Source organism: Alternaria hordeiaustralica, assembly GCF_023758085.1.
Source record: "Alternaria hordeiaustralica strain BMP 2776 chromosome Unknown scaffold_10, whole genome shotgun sequence".
Lineage (NCBI taxonomy): Eukaryota > Fungi > Ascomycota > Dothideomycetes > Pleosporales > Pleosporaceae > Alternaria > Alternaria hordeiaustralica.
Genome location: NW_026056782.1, coordinates 455,984 through 473,916, shown reverse-complemented (window position 1 = coordinate 473,916; position 17,933 = coordinate 455,984). Strand labels below are relative to the sequence as shown.

Below are 17,933 nucleotides of genomic sequence, written 5' to 3'. Positions count from 1 at the left end.
GGCCTCTACACCATATCCACACGTAACTCACACGCGTCGCCGCACGCGAGGCACCGCAGCCATGCCGTCTCGAAAACGCGCCGCCGACGAAATGGAGGCCGAGGCGCCTGTTGAAGAGCCCAGCACACTGCAGAAACTGCGCAACATGTGGCAGTTTGCAAACCTAGCCCAGTACATCAGTCTCTTCGGGGACGCGGTCAAAATCGACAAGGACTTTGACATCGAGGTACATGCCCTTTGCGCCTGCCATCCCAGCCCGGCGCGCATATGTTTTACAAGGACCACGAGCTGACACACGTGCAGGAATTGGAATCCGAATGTCTCCAACCACAGCCATCCGACAAACTCGCACAAATTGGCCTAGCGCTGCTGAAGCACGTATCGTCACACAAGGGCTTGACGTAAGACCTGGCCATTGCGCATAGTCTCGATAGTACTGACATGATGGTAGACCCGAAATCTTCGATGAATACACCCGCCGACAGTATGTCGCGAAAGCGCCCGCCCGAAACCCCTTTGGCGAGGAAGAGGAGCCCAACAAGTTCCACGACTTCGACGTCTTCACCAAAATACGCGTCTTGCAACAACTTTCCGTATGGACGCTCAACAACCCGAACACAATAAGGGAGAAGATTGGAGCGACGGACAGCGAGCAGACACTATGGGTAAGCACCACTCGTATTGGTGCAGGGCAATGACTAACATGCCACAGCGTATGGAGCCCACGGGCTGGGACTCGCAAGAGCGATCGCTATTCGTTCTCGACGACAACCGCATGTACCGAATGACGGATCCACCTCCACCTCCCGAACCTACGAAAGCCAAGGCCAAATCCAAAGCAAAGCCCAAGAAATCGAGAGGTTCAAGAGCCAGCAAGCGACAAAAGGCGTCCACTCCCGAACCCGAAGAAGCCGAAGAGGAGGAGCAGGCCAACGACGAGCAACAGCCTCAGGAGGACGACGGTCTCGGGGGCAAGAAGTGGGAGTGCATTTGCGTCACCTTGGAAGACTACCAGGAATACATGAGCAGCATTCGGAAGAGTCGCGACCCAAACGAAAAGGTTCTATACAAACGACTCCAGGAAGACGTCATGCCTGTCATGGAGGGGTTGGCAGAGGAGCAAGCAAAGAAGCAGGCCCGCAAGATGAAGGAGTTGGAGAACATGCAGAAGCTTGCTACAGCGAAGCGCTCGTCCCGAATCTCATCGCGACTCGAGAAACAGAAGGAGGTTGAAGAAGCCGAGGCTGCGGAACGTAAGAGGCAGGAAGAACTTGCTATGGCTAAGGCGGAGCAAGAGAAGCAAAAGAAGATGGAGGAAGCACAGGATTCTCGCAGGATGACTCGTGAGCAACGGCTGAAGGAGCGTGAGACGGCAAAGATTCTGAAAGAAGAGGAGCTGCGTAAACTGCACGAGAACGAACAGAAGCTGGCCTCAAACAACGCCAGGCTATCGGAGCGGCACCTGAAAGCCATGATGAAGAAGCACGAGAGTGATCTCAAGAGGCTCAACGAGGAGGAAGATTGGTTCTTCGACTGCGAGAAGTGCGGCACTTACGGCTCCAACCTGGTAAGTTTCACTGCACAACGACTATGCAATCCGCTGACTTTAGTAGAACGACAACACCCCACAAATATCGTGTGAGAAGTGCAATGTCTGGCAGCACATGAAGTGCCATGACATCACAGAAGAACAGGCCGACGATTCGAAGTTTACGTTCGTTTGCACTGCCTGCAACCGTAAAGAGGGAGAGGCGGATGAACCGAAGCTCCCTTCTCTCAAGCTACGATTGACATCCCAGTCACCACGAAACCAAGCAGAAGCAAACGGCAACGGCCCCTCTATGTCAACGAATCTGTTTGACGCAGTACAACTACCACGGCCACAAGCTTTCCAGCCCTCCATGCATCCCGCCCAGCCATGGGTCGACGGCCCAAGTCTATCTCCCCGTGGTCAAGCTCTAGGTCCACCTGGCATACAAAGATCGGAAGCTGCCTATGGATCACCCACCAAAGGCGCGAACGGTAGCATGTCATCACCAATACGATCTCACTTCTCATCTCCTGGGCACAGAACTGGCAACGGTCCAACATCGTCACCTCCACCGTACAACCTTGAACGGATACCGAGCAGCCCAACGAAAAGCTTCCACATGCCACAGCCACAGCAGAACGGCAGCTCTTTCGGCGGCCCCAACCCCTTCAACTCAAATCCATTCGGCCCACCGCAGCCCGCAGCACCGTATGTGCGGAGCTTCAGTCGCCCAGCATCAGCAGCAGGCCCAGGCGGCTCACCAGTAAAGCACTCACCAGCCGCCTCCCCCCGCCCTACCAATGGCCTACCACCAAGCTTCAACTTCAACAGCCCCCACTCCTCGTTCCCACCCAGCTCCGCCAACCGCCCCTCCTTCTCCCCAACCAAACACAGCTCGCCAGCGCCCCTCCCAGCAAACATGTCATCGCCGGCCCCAGCACCAATGCGCATAGCTCCGTCACCATCATCCCAAATGCCCGCACAGATGCTCCCAGACCCCATTCCTGCGCCCTCAAAACACGATGCCATGCGCCCGGTATCGAGCCACCAAATGTCCGAGACGCCCATCTTCCCGCCGGTCAAGAGTCTGGAACCACTTTCCAGTCCGACTATCCTTGATCCGCCCGTCAAGAAGTCGAGTCCGGCGCCGAATAGGATTCTTGACGTAACAAATGGCTCGAACGGATATGATCATGGAAGCAGTCAGTGAGCCTCTGATGCACCCGATGCAATTTCAGGGTGGAGGTGTGCACTTTCTCCCATGGCCAAAAGGATAGGCCTCTTGTTTCAGCAAGGCTACGTCATCCCTTTGAACCCTGTTTCCTTTTGCCTGCTATCCTCCTTTTCTCTTTCAGCAACCGTTGCGGCGTTTTTTGGGTATTAAGGGCAACACGTCAACTAGACATTTCATAACAAGTCTGGCTCAGGTCCATCTCTTGCATAATTAGGGTATATGGAGTGGGTGGGGGTTGGGGCATGTCGACGGACGATGTTTTTCTCTGGCAAGAAAGCATTGGTGTGGGTCATGAAAAGACGGTTGCATGCATGGAGTATTTTTGCTTGGTTTTGAGCGTGGTTTTCTTGCTGCTTATAGCTTTGTTTGACTCGCGGCGATGGATTGATTGAAAGGCCCTTTTGTATTATTAGATGTACCATTGAGAATGGAAAATTGAGTATATTGTACAGTGAAATGTCCAGGTCATGTCATGCGTTATGGGGCGGTATGCGAAGGGGTAACTTGTGCAGCTCCTCACATCGCGAGTAAAAGATACATCCAGTCTTCTCACTAAACTATTCGTCCAGACGATACGACGTATTCGCTATATCAGTTGGGTTATAATAAGGCGTCTTCATGGGACACCAATCGTCGTCGCAGTCGTGTTCATCGCTATCCTCATCTTCCTCGTCGCCATACAACTCATCCCTCCTCCCGTTCATCTGATTACTGTCGATAACCTGCTCAGCTAGTGCCTCAAGGAGCGTGTACCGATCTCCTCCACCATCACCATCGCCAACGCCATCCCCCGCACACCCCATCAAGCCCTCATACTCACCCCCAAGTTCATCAACAACCGCACGCATCTGCTCGCAGCTAACATATTTTCCTACAGCACCCCAATCGGACCCAGGTCTTTCCCCGTCCACTATAGGAAGACCTTTCCAAGCCTGTCGCAGTATCTGCACACAATAATGGAAGAAAAGATAACACTCCTTCGGTCTACCTTCCTGGGCAGAGGCAGGAAATCCTACTTTTGATCCGTCCATATCGCGGAGTGGAACCGGCCTACGGGCATTTGTAAAAGAATTGATATCTTGCATCAGCCCGCCCGTCTGTTCGGTCTCTCGGTTCTGCGTGAAGATCTTGAGTTTGTATTCTCTTGGTGTGGTGTTCTTCCACAATGCTATTTCGGAAGGGGACGTGGGGGATGAGATATCGGGAACAATGGCCATGATACCACTGTCGAAGCGTGCCCCCATGTAATCGGGTAGGAGAAGTCCGTTGAATGATGAGAAGAGAGAAGAAGGGGAGTCGATGTTGCTGGACCCGAAGAGTGCGGTGGCAAGGTCTGGATTGGACTGAGAGGCGAAAACAGGTAGAGCTTCAAACCGCCGATAGCCTCCGTATTCGTAGGCCCCGGAGAAGATGTTCCAGAGGTAACTCCAGTACCTGCGATTGTCTTTTTCCCTGGGATCCACCAATCCTTGGTCTGCGATGATGGAGTTTCTGAATCCGTGGGGTGCGAATGTGGCTTCTATATCGAACCGCGATGGGGGCATGGCAGAAACTGGTATGAGCGACTTCAGTCTAGTGCTCTTTTCAGTCTCGACTGCTTCGGCTCCAGCAGCACGTCGCTCATATATCTTCCCTTTCAAATCCCAAGCCATCATACTCTCCCTGAACAGCCGTGCTTTATCCGTTCTCATGAATTTGACTTCAGGTCCATGGTCGTCGATGTAGAAGGTACGAAAGTCGTATTCAGCTCTTTCGAGCTGGCATAAGGACAACCATCGACCCAAAACTGCATAATCCATGGCTCTTTCCCAGTACTCTGCACTGGACATATTTCTGTGGTTTAGTTCTTCCCCCAGTGCCTTCATCTTGTCTCTGGCGGTCTCTATCCGCGTGGTGTGCTTTTCTGATTCTTTCTTCCAGGCTTTTGAGATTCTCGAAGAGCGAGACGAAGACGAAGACATAATTGCTTGCGTGCGTGTGATTTCGGATTAAAATAGGATGCATTAGTCTAGATGGACTACGAAAAGGGTGCATTTGTGTTCTGGTAGGACTGTATGACTCTTTCGTAACGTGGTGCTCGGTACCGAGAAGAACTGGGCATGAACCTGAACCGTGGAACAGGTCAACATTTCTGACACTTATCCAGTCTCAGTAACATATGCAGTAGCCCCCTTTCACTCTTAATAAAATCGAGAAATAAGAATCCGCATGATGGCCCGGGGATACTAGCGACGGAGTCGTATCGGACAAACGCCCGAAGAACGTGAAGGCGTGACTTCATACGACAGCCAACGTATCAGCAACACAATACAATGAGAAAGCTTAGCTTGAGCAGTATTAGTCAGTACACATCACCAAATATGACGATCTTTTCATGTAAACCCTTATCAGCACGCACGATTTCAGCTGCACTTGTAAACATCATTCTCATATTACAACTCCCCAACTACCTTTATGCTACCCAGAAAACGCCCAAACAGCGCCGTTCCCCATACCCAAAACACCAATGTATGCGAACAATATGCAAACACGCTCAACAGTAGATTGTCACACACAACAGCACAGCAGTAGCAGCAAAGAGACACAGTCAAAGTCGCCGCGATCAAGCCTTCAACCTCCTCTCCTCACACCTAACACAAACCGGATCCTGACTCTCGCCCCGGAGGAAATACCTCCCATCTTCAAAAGGACCAGAGCAGCACTATTCTTCACGTTAGCAAATTGACCCAAAAGACGGAAAGACGGGGGATAGACTTACAACACAAACGAAGCACCCAACATGCCACTCCGCACCCAACGCCTTGACAACCGTATCCGTAACCGGTTTCCTACACCCCTTACACTTCGTGCTATACCGATGCGTATGACAATTAACACACCAAGCATACCCATCCTTCTCCACAAACGGCGTGTTGCTATCAAACGGATCGCCACACTGCGCACAGAAAAAGTGACCAGCATGCCACTCGGCACCACAAGCCACAATAACCTCGCCTTCAATAGGCGTCTTGCAGCTCTTGCAGCGGGGCGAAAACAGCTCGTGGAAATCGAGGTGGCAGTAGAAGCGGGGCGTTTCGTCTGTGCCGTCGTCGTGCTCGAGGCGCGCCATGGAGTCGGCGGTGGGGTGCGACGGCAGGTATGGGATGTCGGCGCCGGAGAGGCGGGCGCGGATGCGCGAGACGCGTTCGGCGTGTTTGTTGGAGGGTTCGGGGTAGAAGGCTACGCATTCGAGGTGCTCGCCGCATTGGTAGCAGGCGAAGCATTCCGGGTGGAAGCGCGCGCCGGAGGCGGAGACGATGCGGCCGGCGATGGGGAGGGCGCATTGGGCGCAGAGAGCGCCGGTGCGGACGGTGGTTGGGGTCCAGTGGGTGCGAGGGGTGGCTGTGCCGTTGTAGCTGTGAGACTTGTTCTGGGCGTTTGGTACTGGCAGTGGTCGTGTTGACGCCGCTGGGCCAAAGCCTTTAGGTGTGTTGACGTTGATCGAAGGCACTGAAGGGCTGACGTTGATCGAAGGTACATTGCTGTTGCGTCCGCGAGTCGGAGCTGGGGTCTCATTGACGGATATGGTCGGAATGTCAGGAGTCACGTTGATAGATGGTGCAGTCGCTCCCCTTCTCAGCGCGGGCGTCTCGCTCACAGAGATGCTGGGAATTGGTGGAGCGTTGCCTCTCGACCCACGGTTTGGCGCTGGCGATTCGCTCACAGATATCGAAGGGACTTCCGGTGTTACAGAGATTGAAGGTGTTGTAGAGCCTCGGCTCGGTGCTGTAGTCTCGCTGACTGATATGCTGGGAATAGGCGGCGTAGCACTCGTTGGCGGAACGTAGGGGCCACGGTTGAACATGTTCTTCCTGGCCGATATCGACGGGGTCTCGGACACGGAAATAGAAGGAACTGGCGGCGCTGGTGTCGTCCTCGAACGCGCAGGCGCCGAGTCAGATACATTGATACTAGGCAGAGGAGCAGCAGAAGGACGAGTTGGTATATTGGCTTTCCTTAGCGAGCTGGTGAGCGGCAGAGGTCTCGTTTGGGCTGGAGGGTCCTCGTAGATGTTGATGGTAGGTTTGTTTTTCAGGTTGAACCGTCCGGGTGCGGGCGCGGAACCAGACGAGCTGTTAGCCTCTGGAGCCACAGGCGGTCTTGGAGTTGTGCTTCGTTCTGGTACGTCCGGTGCAAGGCTGGTTTTAGGCTCGGAAGGAACGTTAATCTCTGGAACTTGCGGTCTTGGGGTGATATTTCGTTTGGGCACTTCTGGTGCGAGACTGATAGTAGGTACGACAGGTTCAGTTGCGGCGTGCTCCAGTGGCGGCGGGCCAGATTTGGTTGTCTTCAAAGGTTTTGGTGCCAGATCGGGTGCAGCAGATATCTCTTCCTTCATTTCAATGACATTCCAGTTCTTCTGGAAAGAAACGATCGGTCGTCCTGGAGCATCTGAGACAGCTGTAGGAGTAGGTAGCTTCGCACTACGGTCCTTCAGACGGAAGCCTGTAGCAGCACGCAGCTCGTCGCTCCTGATCTCCTTGCCATCCTTCATCTTCACCTCCGGAACATTCTCCACGTCCGCCTTGACATCTTCTGCTGGCTTCGATTCTGCCGAGTTCAGGGTATACGCTGCGTTTCTCGATTGGGTTGGTGGGTTCTTCTGTATCTCGTAGCGGTCGAAACGCTTCGTCGCAATGGCAGGATCCGTGCTGGACCTCACCAGTGGGTTCCCCTTGATTGATTGGAAACGCATAAAGGGATTGCGCCGTATGCCTAGTGGTAGTTTTTCGGTCTTGGGTGGTTCGGCGGCGGGGGTGGGTTTAGGAGCAGGCGGTGCTTCCTCTTCGGGTTCTTCGTATATCTGGTCGTTCGGGTTGGAGAAAAGACTCCCGCTGATGGTTCGACGGGGTCCGCTGCTTCTTCGTCTTTGTCTGAAGTCTGGGAGGTCTGAGATGGCTTTGGCTAATGCTGGTGACTCGCCGTTCTTACCCTTGATAATGTCAAAGCTACTCTTGGTAGGCGACGCGGTTCCAGCAGCTGATGTATCGACATCGCCTGCACGGCCGTTGCTCTGCAAGCTGCTACTCCGGCTCCCTGACGCGGCACTCCCCATCGAATGTCGCTTCCGCAGTTTAGAATTGGCCCGTTGCAGATCCTGATCCTTCGGCTCGACGCTCCGACTCCTCTGCGCGCTGTTCTTTCTGGCCAGACCCGGGTATGCATACGGTTTGGTCGGACTGGCCGCGGCGGCATGGGGATTGCAATGCTTCCAGACCAATTCGACGGCTTCGTCTCGTGCAGCCTCGAATATCTTGCCCTCCTCCTTTGCCAGTTCCAAGTCCTCCATGGCCACGCGTATAGCCCGTGCCTCGTCCTGCTCTGCCTGGCGCTGTTCCCTCTCGCGGTATTGCACGCTGGGTGTGCGCGATCGTGACGAAGACCGTGATGTCTCCCGTCCGCGTGGTGGCTGTACTAGCGGCCTTCCAACACTGGCTACGACTCCATCTAGGCTCGCTTTGGACGTTGTTCGGGTATGCGACTTCGGTTCGTGCGAGGAGGCGGGACGTGCATCGGCGTCGACGACAGGGTCTGTGAAGGTACGCTGGAGGGAGGAGATACCAGTCGAGTCGGACATTCGGTTGCTGGATCTATTCGACCATGTGTTGAAGTGTGCAGGAGCAGGTCGAGCTCCGGTGGGACGAGCGGGGCGGTTTGTGCGAAGGTCTTGAAGATAGCTCTCTATGCCAATCGTCAGTATGGCAGGTGCGAAGGCGTCGCTGTAGTTCTTACTCATTTGGGACGGCGAGTAGTAGGCTCCAGGCCCTGGTGACGCAGCACCTTCCCTCTCCTTCGACGTGAACATTGCGAATATACGTCGGCCTCGGTGTTTACTGCTCTGTTTGCTGTACGATTGTCGGTGCACCAGTCGGGAGTGCCAGCTTTTCTGCCCAGAGAAACAGGGATAGAGAACGATATGTGAAGAAGTGAAGATTAATTGTACGACCCGACGCAGCGAAAAAGCGGTGGTGATGTGGTTGCGATGCTGCACGTAGCTTCTCGATCCGGTTGCCCAGCAACTGCAGGTGTGACGCAGACCGCCCCCATCCCTGCAAGCCTCATTATCCCCGGATCTTCAGGGTCCTTTCATCGAGAGCATGGCCAAGTATCGATTGCAATCGATATGATATGTTAGCTTCAAAAACAACGAGTTCCCTCGATAATGACATCTGTCAACGCGTTCGCAATTTCGATCCGAGGTGGTTCCGTCGATGTACATGTCTAGCCGCGTGCACGGATCCGGGAGAATGTCACAAGGACCCAGGATGATACCTGGGTATGCCAGTTCCAGTGTTGTTTTTACATGATAGTATACAACGTTCGTTCTATCCGCCCTCTATAATGCGTAGGTAGCACTACGTCATCTAAAACCGTCGGCAGGCGATTTACCAGAAAACACGCGAAGCTAATGTGCGCGTGACCTAAAAGTCAAGCCCACCCATGCTATCAGCCCTAACACCAAATCCAATCAAAGCGAAAGTGGGTATCCTGCTATTTCAATGTACACATCCCCAAACAACGAATCCCATCATACTCCAGCAGCATTCGGTTGATTCTCATGCCCAGGGCCAACTGAATCCCATCCCATCGTGACGCTTTCCAACATCGAATCCCAGGACGCGTCTGCCATGGGCGTCAGGCCTGTCCCTGCGTTCAACGCTGCGTATTCCCATTCGTTACCCATTACGAAGCCATCAGTATAAGCATCATTACCCATGTTTCTGGGTAGATTGAAGCCGTTTGTAGGAAACGTTCCTCCACTAGCTGCGAGGTCTGGGAAGACGCTGCCAGAGCCTGGCCCAGTCATCTTTGGCGATGCCCGGTATGGCATGTTGTGTTCGATTGGTTGGCCTGGTGAGTAAGAGGAATGTGACGTCGAGCCTCCTCTTGACTGTGAGCTTATGGTGGCGGGGCTGGGCTGATCGACACCCCTATCGCCTCCGGAGAGGTCCATCTCGTTGTCCTGGAAAGTAAAACCACCGGCGGGCCCGAAGGCTTGAGCTGCAGTACTTCCGAAGCCTCTGTTTGCATCAAATTGAGATGGTAAAAAGGTCGCATTGTGCGCGTTCATGTCGATACTGTCGATATTGTGCAGTTGGAATGGCGGAGCAGGGGCGCTGCTCGAGTATTGCGTATTGGAAGTCGATGCCGATGTGGTTGGAATGCCGTTCCCGAACGTACTGGGGGTTGTGGCAGGTTGATTCGGTTCGCGTATATTGATTAACGGACTGCAGTTGGTATGCGGATCAGAATGGATCGAAATGACGGTAGGCTATGGGTCAGGAATTAGTAACTTACTTAGGATAACTCTGACTTAATCGACTCCCAATCGTATCACTGAGCCCCTGGAGAACCTCTGGGGTTTGACTCACTTTGCGCGTGGGCTGTGTGTATGGCTGATGACGCATGCCCTGCAGACCTGCACCCTCTAGATCAAGATCTAATTGCACCAAGAACGACTCTGTGAGTGGGTTCTTCCGTCGAAGAGCTTCCATCGCCTGTAAGAGGAATTGTAACGAGGATTTCATCTGTTGGTCTTTCGGCCGCGTCTTCAGGTATTGGACGAATACCCTTGCTGCTACGTAAACACAGAAAGATATAAAAGGATTCATCTGCCCAAATCAGTAAACGCCAATCGTCGGCCGTTACCAAAAGACTTACTGAACCGAGGTCCATATGACTGATCATCCGCATGATGGAAGCAATCTCGGCTGCTGCTGTTACGCAACGAATCTTGCTTTCATTGCTGACGCTTGCTGGTAGCCGGAATTTGTCTGCTTTGAAGATGGCTGCTTGGTGAAGACATATTGCCGACGTATGTATGCACATGTTCGTGAACACTACGTTGGGTTCGGCTATACCGGATGGCAGGCGGATGCTATCCGGCAGGCTCAGCGAGGTCTGCAGAAGTATGCGCTCGATGCTTCGATGTCGATTCCAGAATCCGCCATTGATATCGTTCTCGTTGTCATCTGACAGTGGTCGATGTAAGTGAAGCAGATTACGGCCAAACATTGCAGCTGTAAGGACGATACCGCCAAGTGGTTGAAGGTTTTGCACGCCATTAGGATTGAGTAATTGGTCCAGTGATCCAGTATCCATGGGCTTACTCTTGTCGAACGCTTCTTCGCTTGCTGGCAGGTTTGTCATGATCTAAAAAAAGTCAGGCTTTGCAGTAGTATGAGCACGAGAGGTCTGTCCTTACGTCTTTCTCATCGTAGGTCATGGGCCAGCCAGTTCCAATACTCGCGTATCGATCAATGCAAAAGGTTAGCCAAAAGGTTCTCCGCCGTTCCTCACGCTCGGTCCAATCCTTGGGTGGAGCCAAGCATTGCTTTACATCTAGTCCAACTCCGTCCAGGCGATGCAGCTGCATCATCTGGGCTAGTCTTGAACCTCTCCCGGATGACATCCAGGCTCTTGGGAAGTACATCTGTCTGAACTCGTACGTAGCCATCAAAACCCATGTCTGGCAATGCGCAAGGGTGATGGTCGACTCTCCGTGGCCTCTCATCTCATCCATCTGCGCATATTTCCTAGCACGTTGGTAGAAATGTTCTTGTAACGCCTCGTACTTGTCTGTGATGGAAGCGGCTAGGGTCCACATGATATATCGCAGACAAACCGGCGGTCGCATATGAGGAGCCAGGTTCAGAGCGGCCATGAACCGTGGTCTGTGTATGACGGGCATTGAGAGATGGATCTTGGCGAAATATATTTGATATCTGGCAAGATGTCAGCGAAATCACCGTGCTACAGGCAGGATTCGGCTCGTACAAATCGTCCTGGATTTCTTGAGGAGGTAGAGGTTCCTCGAGCCCAAGCCCAATCATCTCCCACGAGGTGTCCTCCGCATCATTTCCGCTTGTACCGGTATTTTGGAATGGGCTTGCGCCAGTGATCCTCGACTGAGTATTGCCTGCTGTATTGGGAACATTTGTAGAATTCGGCAGCGATTGACTTATGGTATTCGCAACGTATGTGGAAGCGGCGTCCTGGCGCGGGGCTTCCTTGCTCGGGTCGGTCGTGTCTTGAGTCTTGAGGAGGGTCTCGACTTGCTCTGTATCCCATGAGTCAGTACCATCCACCAGCAGAAGTATGCGCAACTTACGCAGCCGTTGTTCGAGCAGCTTGACATAGCCGCGCTTAGGTCCACTTTTCTTGCGTACTTCGTCGTATGCGCAATCGTGGTTCAGACGTTTACAGGTCGAACATGTTGGCCGGGTGCCGTCGCATCGCAACTTCCGCTTCCTACACAGAACACAGGCAATCCTCTTGACCTTGCTTGATCCATCCTGTTGCGTTTCCTGACCGTTGGTAGAATTCGCGTCTTGCGCTTGTTGGGACAGGTCGTTGAAGAACGACTCGTCTGGCGATTCGGATCCGTTGGAAGCCATGTTGGCGAATCTTGCTGGTCTTTGGCAGTCCAGGAGGAGTCTTGGATCCACGTTGGCTCAGACGAACCGCCCCCGCGTAAGCACGGCTCAAACGGATGAGGGTCCTCTGTCTAGCCACGATTTCCGTTTGATTGCGAGATCTTAATCGAAGCTACGTCGGCAGTATAACGGGCGCTCTAAGCGTCGGTGTTCGGTGAAGAGCTCGGAGTCTCGAATGCGCGCGGGTAGGCACCAGCGGTTGATCAGCACTAAGAGCGCGTTATGCCTCTAAGGTGGGTGTAAGAGTGTGATGTTAGAAGTGCATGTGCTATTGGGTGTAAAACAAGCCATGGCTGAGCTACGCTCATGTACCTGGTCTCACCTCCAAGGCCGTCCGCGCAATGCGTGTTGCCTTAAGCGTGAGGTGATGTGCAACGTCGAGCATATGGACTAATTATGGCGGATCTCCCGAGTTCTGGGATTGCCAGCAAGGACCCCTTACCGTAAGTTCGCAGCTACATAGACGATTACTGATACAGAGAGTTTGCTCTCTAGGTCCTGATAGCTACCCTGGAGCCCATGGTGTTTCTTTACGTGCTCTATTGTGCATGTGGTTGTTTCGTGGCTGCAAGGTGCTGTATGCAGCTTCGCCAGAGCGGCATGGTGGGGCAGTAGTCCAGCCCAAGATGGATCAAAATGCGACCGATCTACGCGCAGCGTCTTGTGTCATCAACCCAAACATGGAGACCAGGTGTCGGCCTGTCAACGGTCACACCACTAGTAATCAGGAATTCATGTACTTGAACGGTGCGCGCAGAGATAAGAATGGTCAAAGTTAAATAATGATGCCACCTACCGTTCATTACACGGCTTGATGAGCTCGCGGTAGGAGATCTGGTTCTGCCCCGGCCACAAGCAGCCAAGTGATCTATGCATGCCCAGGAAGCCGTGGTCGTGAAATTGCAGAAGAGCCGCAACGTCCAAAGTTCCGACCCCCGAGCTTGGACTCTGCTGGCACACGTCAGGACCTCAGATGCGACCGAGAGAGTCCCCGAACCTCGATGACATGTCGCAAACATTATTTGAAGGCGAAATTCGAGCAGATGATGCCGAATTGCTTGAACAGGGATGCACGTTTGGTTGAGCGATGCGCATGATGGGGTTATCGGTGAAGCACTGGGGTAGCCAGACCAGCTGGAGTCTAGAGAGCACAGCTAACATTATGCATTTGCTGCTGTTGTGCAAACATATCGAAACGCAACTGGGTGAGTACTGATGTATATTGGTAGACGGCATGGCATGCGACTACAGTATATGGTACAGCTGCATCTTGAGCATATAGTACACCGGCGGCCACCCTACCTCGCCCTCCGCTTTCCTTGGTTGCGGGGTTTATCTTGGACGAGGAATGTGTGCTTGTTCCTCTTGTGCCTCGTCTTGTAACCTCCCTTTGCTGGAGTGCCCCACGGACTGACGGGGTGCACGTTACCCTTTGATTTACCACGACCACCACCGTGGGGATGATCGGCTGCGACATGTTAGAAGACTGCAACTGAAGTGAATAATTCAAGAACTGACCTGCGTTCATGGCGAGACCACGGACCTCTGGTCGCTTTCCCAGCCACCGTGAACGTCCGGCCTTTCCAAGTGATGTGAAGTGTGATTGCGGGTTGCTGGCAACGCCAATGGTGCAGCATGCGTCTGCGCTGACTTTGCGGATTTCACCGCTCATCAAGCGGATAATAACGTGCTTGATCTCTGTGTTACTGCCCTTCTCCACCTCCTCCTTGTTCACGATGATGGCGTATGTACCGGCACTGCGGCAGAAGACACCTCCGCCTTTTGTCTTGGTACCAACGTTGTATACCTGCGAACCGAGGGGCACCATGTGGATGGGAAGGCAGTTTCCACGTGCGGCTGTCTTCGCGGCCAGCATACCGGGATCGATACCACCACCCATGCTGTCAATCAGGTCCTTGGGAATACCCGTCCTGTAGCTCTCGACCTCATCGCCCGCCCTCATGCCATCTGCAGCGATGATGTACGACTTCTCTCCAGTAGCCACGCGGGTGATGAGGGCCAGATGCGAGCTCCGGTTGGGGTCGTACTCTATCCGCTCCACCACATGCTTGCCGGGTAGGTATCGCTTGTAGTCGACGATGCGTATCCTCCTCTTGTGGCCACCGCCTCTGTGCCTGACCGTGACCCGTCCGGTGTTGTTCCTTCCTCCGAGATGCTGCCCCTTCCGTTCGATAGTAAGCTTCAGGTGCGGTCGTCCCTTCCACAGGTGGTCGTTGACTGGTCGTTTGAGATGGCGCAGACCAGGCGTGCGGGGCTTGTATGTGCGCAGAGGGATAAACTTCTCCTTGCGCGAGCCTTCCTGTTTCAGTACTCCGGCGTCGGCAGCCACGGTAGGCTGTATCGCTGGGGGAGGTTTAAGGTCGATGGCCTGGACCTGTGCGTAGGTGCGGGCAGACAGCAGCGCCCGGCCTAGTCGCGAGGGCTGGAAACGACATATCCGCGGCTGCAGCATATTTGGGGGTGCAGCTGGGGACGCTGGATGCTTCACGCTGGTGCAATGGACGCCGGCTGGATGGCGTGCAGCTGCTCGTCATGTCACGAATAATTCTCAAACCCGCCGCAATTGGCTAGGCCGGCCCGGGTGGGTCGGGCAGGCAGGGCGCGATGTCCCAGCAACAACGTGTGTCTGCTTCCTCGCCCACCACAACACGCTCGTCTTCATCGCCATCTTTACGCTGCACTTGCCAGAACCCCCATCTCACAGCCCAGCTGCTCGCCCGCGACCCATCTTACTGCACGGGCAAAGTTTACGCGTTGGGGCCTGGTGTCATCTCTGGTAAGTCCACTGACGCGCCTGTGGGGCGTGCACTGTTGCCCTCTGCCAGCCTCGAATGCGATTTTGGCGCGTGGGACGTGGAAGCCAAGCTAGCCTGCCCTCGCTCAAAACACACAACATACCTCTCTTCCTACCCACAACACACCTTGGTGCACATCCTCTCTCGCCCTCCCCCATCCTCCACACTCCCTCTCACGACTGATTGCAGCTGGACCGTTACCCTGTCCACTCAATTACCACGCACCGAGCGCTCCAAGGGTTCGTCTCTCTCGCCCGTCACGTCACCGTCGCTGCCGCACCCCATCGGGCGTGTCAGTCCGGCCAGCTTTCGCGAGCATCAACCGTGGTTCTGTATGCAACATCGGTGCATGCACACCGCGGCTTTTGATGCTCCCGCGTTGGCAGCCTCTACGCGCGCTTTTTCAAGCTTCACCGAGCTCTGCTGACACCTCAAAACAGTGTATCAAAACAAGTCCTACAGCCGCCATTCCACTCTCCAGATATACTCAGCACCTGGATACCTCTCTAGCCTTGATCAGCATACATAATATTGCTTGCAATGCCTCCCGCTGTACGTCGTCGCCCTTTCACCTGCACTCATCCCATCTGCTATCGTCCCATCTCCCATCGGCGCGAAGCAACACGTCCATCACGATTCACTCTACTAACGCGTGTTACAGGCTCGATCTCTCAGGCAGCGCGCCGTCACCAACGAGAACGATGAGAACGCGGCTACGACACGCTTGACGCGTGCAAAGGCCGCCAACCTCGGCGCCAACGAGTCTGCTGCCGACGTGCCCAAGAAGACTCTCCAGGCGAAGAAGTCCACTGCTACTCTAGGCGCGAACGGTGCTGCCACGCGTAAGCGTGCTGCCCTCGGTGACGTCAGCAATGTCACCAAGACCGACGGCCTCGGTGCTGTCGCGAAGGATGGAAAGAAGGTCCTGGCCACCAAGGGCGCAGTCTCCAAAGCAGCACAGCCCACCGGCATCAAGAAGCCATCGCGGGCCAACTCGACGCGTTCCATGTTAGAACCCAAGGAGAAGAACCTCGCGTCATCCGAGGTGAAGAAGCGCGGTGCCAGCGGCAACGGTATCGCCGGCCAACCAGCCAAGAAGCGAATGCAAATTACCAAGACCGTCAAGGAAGAGGACCCCGAGGAGGAGCTCAAGGAGGAAGATGAAGAGGAGGCTGAGAACGTTGTCCCTGAGGAGAACGTCACCGAGGAGAAGGACACCAAGGCTGCCAACGGCACCAAGAAGGAGCTTGAGCCAATCACAGAGGTCTTCTACAAGGGCCCAGACCTAGACAAGGAGGACGTCGACGACCCATTGATGGTTTCCGAGTATGTTGTTGAAATCTTTGAGTACCTCAAGGAGCTAGAGATTGCGACCATGGCCAACCCGGACTATATGGAGTCCCAGACTGAGCTTGAGTGGAAGATGCGCGGTATTCTCGTCGACTGGTTACTCGAAGTTCACACTCGCTTCCGCCTCCTCCCGGAGACTCTCTTCCTTGCTGTCAACATCATCGACCGCTTCCTCTCAGCCAAGATCGTCCAGCTTGACCGTCTTCAGTTGGTTGGTGTCACCGCCATGTTCATCGCGTCCAAGTACGAGGAGGTCCTCTCTCCCCACGTCCAGAACTTCCGTCACGTCGCCGATGATGGCTTCACTGAGGAGGAGATCCTCAGCGCCGAGCGTTTCGTCCTCGCTGCCCTCAACTACGACCTCAGCTACCCCAACCCCATGAACTTCCTCCGCCGGATATCAAAGGCCGACAACTACGACATCCAGACCCGCACACTGGGCAAGTACCTCCTCGAGATCGGCTGCCTGGACCACCGCTTCCTCGCCCATCCCCCCAGCCAAGTCGCTGCCGCTGCCATGTACCTTGCCCGCCTCGTCCTCGAGCGTGGCCCTTGGGACGAAACCCTCACACACTACGCTGGCTACAGCGAGGAGGAGATCCAGCCTGTCCTGCAGCTGATGATCGACTACCTCTCCAGCCCTGTCATCCACGAGGCCTTCTTTAAGAAGTATGCTAGCAAGAAGTTCTTGAAGGGTAAGTCATCGCATACTCCTTTTAATGTCTCGTTCACAACTAACAGTCACCAGCATCCATCGTTCTACGCAAGTGGGCAAAGGACTACGTCGCTGCCTACGGTAACGCGCTCCAAGAAGAGGAGGAGGAGGCCGCCATTGTCCCCTCCAAGACCAAGAGCCAGCGCTAAGACTGTTCTCCTTCTTTAGGCACTCCCGGTCTTTGGCTCAGGAGTCGCAAAGCTATTCATTACCGTCATGCTCACTGAGCAGCGGATGACGATGTTCGGTTCGACCGGGAGCAAAATTTATGATTGCATCCAAGCCAACCCCTTCATGTTTACATCTTGGCTAATACCATCTTCCGGTCGGCGTTAATACATGGGATGCAAGTTGGTTGCACAATTCTGTTATGGTTTCTCTTGTCTTGTTTTGGAACATGGAGTCGCAGGCGTTCATCCCCCCATGCACGGAGGCGCAAATCAAGGGTGCTTGCCTTTTCACATCACTCTTAACTTCATTTCTCTGTAGCGGCTCTGGATACTCGCTCATAGCATTAGCGATCGATATACCATGAATGGTGTGATATGGGAGAGGCTATTCCTTGGTGGATCTGTATGTGGTGTCTGTGGGAAATATGGGTTCATTGGGATAGCAAATGTGAGGCAGCTCTCAGAGTGTATGAATAGTCTGAAAACGCACTGTTTCGCGTCAAATGGAGACAGAAATTTCAATGAGCCTCGCTTTCGTCTGACGTGACGTGACTTTGCTCTAACATTGCACGATGATGCCATACATGCTGTCAGCCATCCTTCCCCAGCCATCTCATGCAAAGACCCACACCTAAACACAA

At 54.1% G+C, this 17,933-nt stretch overlaps 7 protein-coding genes across 7 annotated transcripts; 2 read left to right on the top strand and 5 right to left on the bottom strand.

Annotated features, from left to right (window-relative positions):
* Positions 1–61: 61 nt before the first annotated feature.
* Positions 62–2,741, top strand: J4E84_005752 (uncharacterized protein; the record flags this gene model as incomplete). The annotated part of the gene is made up of 5 exons (XM_049388345.1): positions 62–226; positions 304–401; positions 452–665; positions 713–1,567; positions 1,614–2,741. The coding sequence occupies 5 exons, from the start codon at positions 62–64 to the stop codon at positions 2,739–2,741; spliced, it is 2,460 nt and encodes an 819-aa protein (XP_049243890.1).
* Positions 2,742–3,322: 581 nt separating this feature from the next.
* On the bottom strand, positions 3,323–4,726 carry J4E84_005751 (uncharacterized protein; the record flags this gene model as incomplete). The annotated part of the gene is made up of 1 exon (XM_049388344.1): positions 3,323–4,726. The coding sequence occupies one exon, from the start codon at positions 4,724–4,726 to the stop codon at positions 3,323–3,325; it is 1,404 nt and encodes a 467-aa protein (XP_049243889.1).
* Positions 4,727–5,478: 752 nt separating this feature from the next.
* On the bottom strand, positions 5,479–8,541 carry J4E84_005750 (uncharacterized protein; the record flags this gene model as incomplete). The annotated part of the gene is made up of 2 exons (XM_049388343.1): positions 5,479–8,486; positions 8,538–8,541. 2 exons carry the CDS (start codon positions 8,539–8,541, stop codon positions 5,479–5,481), a joined length of 3,012 nt encoding a protein of 1,003 aa, XP_049243888.1.
* Positions 8,542–9,333: 792 nt separating this feature from the next.
* Positions 9,334–9,876, bottom strand: J4E84_005749 (uncharacterized protein; the record flags this gene model as incomplete). Its single annotated transcript, XM_049388342.1, has 1 exon — positions 9,334–9,876. One exon carries the CDS (start codon positions 9,874–9,876, stop codon positions 9,334–9,336), a length of 543 nt encoding a protein of 180 aa, XP_049243887.1.
* Positions 9,877–10,099: 223 nt separating this feature from the next.
* On the bottom strand, positions 10,100–12,202 carry J4E84_005748 (uncharacterized protein; the record flags this gene model as incomplete). Its single annotated transcript, XM_049388341.1, has 5 exons — positions 10,100–10,417; positions 10,467–10,958; positions 11,011–11,530; positions 11,583–11,865; positions 11,917–12,202. The coding sequence occupies 5 exons, from the start codon at positions 12,200–12,202 to the stop codon at positions 10,100–10,102; spliced, it is 1,899 nt and encodes a 632-aa protein (XP_049243886.1).
* Positions 12,203–13,539: 1,337 nt separating this feature from the next.
* On the bottom strand, positions 13,540–14,714 carry J4E84_005747 (uncharacterized protein; the record flags this gene model as incomplete). The annotated part of the gene is made up of 2 exons (XM_049388340.1): positions 13,540–13,709; positions 13,760–14,714. 2 exons carry the CDS (start codon positions 14,712–14,714, stop codon positions 13,540–13,542), a joined length of 1,125 nt encoding a protein of 374 aa, XP_049243885.1.
* Positions 14,715–15,597: 883 nt separating this feature from the next.
* J4E84_005746 (uncharacterized protein) lies at positions 15,598–17,271 on the top strand (the record flags this gene model as incomplete). Its single annotated transcript, XM_049388339.1, has 3 exons — positions 15,598–15,609; positions 15,719–17,102; positions 17,156–17,271. The coding sequence occupies 3 exons, from the start codon at positions 15,598–15,600 to the stop codon at positions 17,269–17,271; spliced, it is 1,512 nt and encodes a 503-aa protein (XP_049243884.1).
* Positions 17,272–17,933: the final 662 nt, after the last annotated feature.